Raw genomic sequence first — 5818 nt, 5'->3', positions numbered from 1 at the left:
CAAGGGAACCCATACTCCAATACTCATAACCCTGGCTGGAGAAACCATCCAAAATTTTCCTATAAGAGCAACAACATGTTGTTTCCTCCAAACCCAACACCTGATGTTCCTATCGGTTATCAAAGAGGATCCCCTGATTCTCCTCAAGCACCTAAAAAGTCAAACCTCAAACTAATTATGGAGAACTTTATCACAACCCAAAGCCAACAAAACAAAGAGTTTACAAACCAAAACATTCACACGAATGAGTTGATTAAGCAATTGGCAAGTAAGGTTGACTATATGGCTACTCATAATAAAATTCTAGAAACCCAAATTTCTCAAGTAGCCCGACAACAAGCAGAAACAGCAGCCCCAACTGGAGTATTTCCTGGCCAACCACAGTCTAACCTGAAAGGTCATGCTAATGCTATCACACTGTAAAGTGGGACAACATTAGATGTACTAGTGGATCCAAGAATTCAAAATCTTCCCATGTCTCAACAAAATGAAAAAGAAACTAAAAAGGTAACAAACAATGAACCAAATGACAACGGGCAGGATAATAAAACCAAAGAGGCAATCGAGAAAGAGAATACGTACGTGCTCGTACCATCATATAAGCCACCCATTCCTTATCCTCAAAGACTAGCTAAATCCAAAATGGAAGGTCAATTTAAGAAATTTGTAGAGCTTCTGAAACAACTTAATATTACGATACCCTTTACAGAAGTTATTACACAAATTCCTTCCTATGCCAAATTCCTTAAAGAGATCCTATCCAATAAGAAGAAACTTGAAAATAATGAGTGAGACAATGACACTTACTGCAAAGTGTAGTGCCCTCGTTAAAAATAACATGCACCCTAAGTTAAAGGACCCAGGTAGTTTTTCCATACCTTGTGTAATCAGAAAATTTGTAATAGACAAAGCTCTTTGTGACCTAGGAGCTAGTGTCAGTTTAATGCCCCTTTCGATTTGTGAAAAACTCAAATTAGGCGAACTAAGACCCACGAGAATGTCTCTCCAACTAGATGATCGCTCTATTAAATTTCCTGTAGGTATGCTAGAAAACATTCCCATAGGAATTGGTCAATTTTACATTCCCACGAACTTTATAATAATGGACATAAAGGAAGATTCAACCATTTCAATCATATTAGGAAGACCCTTTTTTGCCACTGTTGGTGACATTATTGATGTGAAACGAGGAAAACTAATCTTCGAGGTCGGTGAGGAGAAAATCAAATTCATTCTTTCACAATTCCTAAATGAACCTGCTATAGACGATACTTTCTATTTCATAAACATCATCGATGAATGTGTAAAGGAAATGGAGATGGAACCACCTAAGGATACTGAAGTCCTAAAAATTCCAGCACCTCATATATTAGAAGATGACGAATAGCGTGAACCATATGTGGATGACAGCTTAGGAGAGTGTCTCGCCCTAACTCTCAATCCTATGCCTTGCCCAAAGAAACCTTTTGTAGAACTTAAGACACTTCCCAAAAACTTAAGGTATGAATTTCTAGATGAAGAGCTTGAACGCCCAGGAATAGTCAACACAAACTTAGGTCAGAAAGAAACTGATCAATTATTGGATGTTTTAAGGAAGTACCCTACAACCCTAGGATATAACATATCTGATCTCAAAGGGATCAATCCCTCTGTGTGCATGCATCGAATTATGCTAGAGGAAAACTCAAAAACCTCAAGAGAACACCAGAGGAGAATGAACCCCATTATGAGTGATGTAATTAAGAGGCAGGTACTAAAGCTACTAGAGGCATGAATTATATACCCAATATCCAACAGTAAGTGAGTCAACCCAGTACATGTTGTACCTAAAAAGGGAGATGTTATAGTAGTCAAGAATGACAAAGGAGAAGCTTTAGTAAAATGTGTTGAGACAGGGTGGAGAATGTGCATAGACTATAGAAAATTGAACAAAGCCACCCGAAAATATCATTTCCCTTTACCCTTTATTGGCCAGATGCTTGAACGACTGGCTAGGAACTCTCACTTCTGTTATTTGGATGGCTACTCATGATTTTTCCAAATCCCAATCCACCTTGACGACCAAGAAAATACCATTTTCACATGTCCCTATGGCACTTTCACCTATCGGTGAATGTCGTTCGGATTATGTAACGCTCCTGTAACATTTCAACGATGCATGATGGCAATCTTTGCAGATTTTCTAGATAACATCATGGAAGTGTTTATGGATCACTTCTTAGTTTTTGGGTAGTGTTTTGAAGTATTTCTTGCGAACATGGAAATGGTACTAGAAAGGTGTGTAAAAGTAAACCTTGTACTCAATTAGGAAAATGCCACTTCATGGTTCGAGAGGGAATCGTATTTGGACACATAGTGTCAGACAAGGGGATTGAAGTTGATAAGGCAAAGATAGAAGTAATAGAAATCCTTCAACCTCCCAAAACCATTAGAGAAATATGAAGTTTCTTAGGTCACGCCGGTTTTTACCAATGTTTCATCAAGGATTTATCTAAAATAACTATACCCTTAATTGGTCTGTTGATGAAAGACATTGAATTCATCTTTGATGACAAATGCTTAGAAGCATTTCGACTACTCAAACAAGCTTTGATCCCTGCACCCATTATACAACCTCCAGTTTGGAATGAACCCTTTGAAATAATGTGTGATGCAAGTGGCTACGCCGTAGGTGCTATCTTGAGACAGTGAAAAGATAAGAAGATTCACGTCATTTATTATGCGAGTAGAACCTTAGATGAGGCATAAATGAATTACGCTACCACAGAAAAGGAACTCTTAGTTGTTGTATTTGCATTATATAAATTCCTCTCTTACCTAATAGGATCTAAAATAATTATCTATATTAACCACACCGCTATTAGGTGCTTGTTAAGTAAAAAGGATGCTAAGCCAAGGCTGTTGAGATGGATTCTACTGCTACAAGAGTTTGATTTAGAAATCAAAGATAAGAAAGGAACTGAAAATGTTGTAGCAGATCACCTCTCCAGACTCAATAACGTAAAAGCTAAACAAGTACCCATCAATGATGACTTCCCATATGACCAACTTATCGCCCAGTTAAAAAATAACACATCTGAATAATCTCAAAATGATGATCCTTGTAGAAAAGGAAACTCCGAAATTGAAAATGAAGAAATCATGGAAGCTGCATTTTCTCAATCCAAAATCATGTGGTATGCTGACTTTGTCAACTACCTAGCGACCGGAGTACTTCCACCTGAATTAACTTACCAACAAAAGAAAAAGTTTTTCCATGACCTAAAACAATATTATTGGGATGAGTCCCTCCTATTCAAGATAGGCGTTGATGGTATTTTCCGTCGTTGTGTCCCTGAATAAGAGATAGATAATATTATAACCCATTGCCACGCTGCACCATATTGAGGGCACGTAAGCATGTCCGAGACCTGTGCAAAGATCATACAATATGGCCTTTATTTTCCTAGCCTATGGAAATATGTCCACGTCGCAGTTATTAAATGTGATAAGTGCCAACACACTTGAAACATTTCTAGACGAGACGAGATGCCATTGGAAAACATCTTAGAAATGGAAATCTTTGACGTGTGGGGTATTGATTTTATGGGCCCCTTCCCATCCTCATTTGGAAAAAAAATTATACTCGTTGCGGTTGACTATGTTTCAAATGGATCAAGGTTGTAGCTTCTTCTACAAATGACGCATGAGTCATGATTAAACTTTTCAAGAACATTATCTTCCCTATATTCGGTATGCCTAGACTCGTCATTAGTGACAGTGGATCTCATTTCATTTCAATTTTTTTTGAAAAGTTGTTGCTTAAATATGGAGCTCGGCATCAAATAGCAATGCCTTACCACCCACAAACAAATGGTAAAGTTGAAATTTTCAATAGGGAAATCAAGCAAATATTAGAGAAGACTGTTGCAACATCTAGGAAAGATTGGTCTTCTAAACTTCACGAGACTCTATGGGCCTATAGAATGGCTTATAAAATTCCCATAGGAACCACACCCTTTAAGTTAGTATATGGTAAATATTTCCCTCTTCTGATTGAGCTAGAGCATAAAGCTTATTGGTCCATTGAAGCCCTAAACGTGGACTATTAGACATCCAGGAATTAGAAGAATTAAGATTAGGTGCCTATGTGAATGCCCAGATCTATAAGGATCGAACTAAAAAGTGGCATGACAAGCGTATAACAAGGAGAGAGTTCAAAGAGGGTGAACTAGTTCTTCTTTTCAACTCTCGATTAAAACTTTTTCCAAGAAAAATCCGTTCTAGATGGTCTGGATCTTTTGAGGTTATCAAAGTTTTCCAAAGATGGCTACAAGGAGAGGGAGAAAAAGCCCGAGGATTCGCCTCAATCAGAGGATGAGGCCCAGAGTACACTCCTCAGCTTGAGGAGGAAGTACCACATTATACACCTCAGCCTGAAGACAAGGAGTCGGAGTATACACCATAATCAGACATTGAAATGGTCGAAGATAATTTCGACATAGAATCAAAAGATTGCGGGATAGTCTCTGTATTGCCTACTGAATATGATAGGGTTTCAGGGGTGTATGAGGCCAAGGAAGACTACGTATAGGATAAGTTTGTTAATCAAAAGCCTCTTTGCTACTATGTTATAAACAACAATGTCGTTGAAGAGCAATAGGCTATCTTCGAGAGGTCCGACCCTAGAATGATGTATCATCTAAAGCCAGTATTCACCAGGGAAAAGGTATAAGATATTACCGTCAATAAAGTTTTCTTTGATGGCCGCGATGTAGTTAATCTGATGTCGCATTCAGTATTCAAAAAGATGGGAAAGACTGATGAAGATCTTTGACCCCATAATATGGTTTTATTGAACTACGAGGGCAAGACCAGATACATTTTAGGTGTGATTCAAGTGGACTTATCAATTGGCTCTACTATAAGGCCAACATTATTTATGGTGATCACATCCAACGCCAACTACAACTTATGCCTCGGGTGAATGGATTCACCAGATAGGTGTAATGCCTTTGACGCTGCACCAGAGAGTGACCATCTGGCGAGAAAATGGCATAATTTGGTGGATGGTAAATACTTCAAAACATATTTTTTTTACTAAAACAATACTTTAGGATATTTTTTTTGAAATAACAATAATAAAAAAACTTACCGATAAAATGAGAAATTTATATTAGTAACATAACAACATGCACTTAGAACAATGACCATCAATTTTTAATTAAACAGCGTGCATTTAGAACCATGACCATCAAAACTTTCTTTATTATAATAATGAACAACATTATTATTTTATTCAAACACTATAAAATATTTATCAAAATTAAACAAGTAACATAACCAATCCAAAATATCTCCAAACATCAACTCCGCAATAAATCTAAAATTTAAGAATTTTTTTTTGGAATATATGTAATTATAGTCTTTAATCTTTTAAGATATGTTTAAAAAATGACTATTTTTTTTGTAAATTAAGCTATAATTTTTTCTTAAAAATTAATAAAATGTTATTAAATTTTATAATATTATATTATATCAACTTTTTTTAAACTTAAATATAAACTTAATTCTCTCTTTGATTTTTTTTTAAAATCTCTTTCCCACTAAAAAAACCTTACATTTTATTAATTAATAAATTAAAAAACATTAACTTATTTTCTTAATCATTTAAATTTTTTTTGAAATGATTCTTAATCATTTAATTTGACATTATCATGTAGATATAACTCCTTGAGACCATCAACACATTAAAGAGAATAAATTTTTAATTCTTTTTTAATGCATACATATATATTCAAATTTTATTATTCCAGATTTTACTTCATTAATTTTTGAT

The 5818-nt window shown here is 35.6% G+C and overlaps 1 protein-coding gene across 1 annotated transcript; it reads left to right on the top strand.

Moving 5' to 3' along the window:
- The first annotated feature begins 796 nt into the window (after nucleotides 1–796).
- On the top strand, nucleotides 797–1387 carry LOC127095855 (uncharacterized). Its single transcript, XM_051034487.1, has one exon. The coding sequence runs from the start codon at nucleotides 797–799 to the stop codon at nucleotides 1385–1387; it is 591 nt and encodes a 196-aa protein (XP_050890444.1).
- The last annotated feature ends 4431 nt before the right edge of the window (nucleotides 1388–5818 follow it).

The sequence above is a fragment of the Lathyrus oleraceus genome, chromosome 6, assembly GCF_024323335.1.
Source record: "Lathyrus oleraceus cultivar Zhongwan6 chromosome 6, CAAS_Psat_ZW6_1.0, whole genome shotgun sequence".
In the NCBI taxonomy this organism is placed as follows: Eukaryota; Viridiplantae; Streptophyta; class Magnoliopsida; order Fabales; family Fabaceae; genus Lathyrus; species Lathyrus oleraceus.
The sequence above is the reverse complement of the archived record's forward strand: the minus strand, read 5'-3'. Positions and strand labels throughout refer to the sequence as shown.

What these genes read in the sequence shown, in the direction of transcription:
- LOC127095855 (XM_051034487.1), top strand. Translation starts at nt 797, where the DNA reads ATGACACTTACTGCAAAGTGTAGTGCCCTCGTTAAAAATAACATGCAC.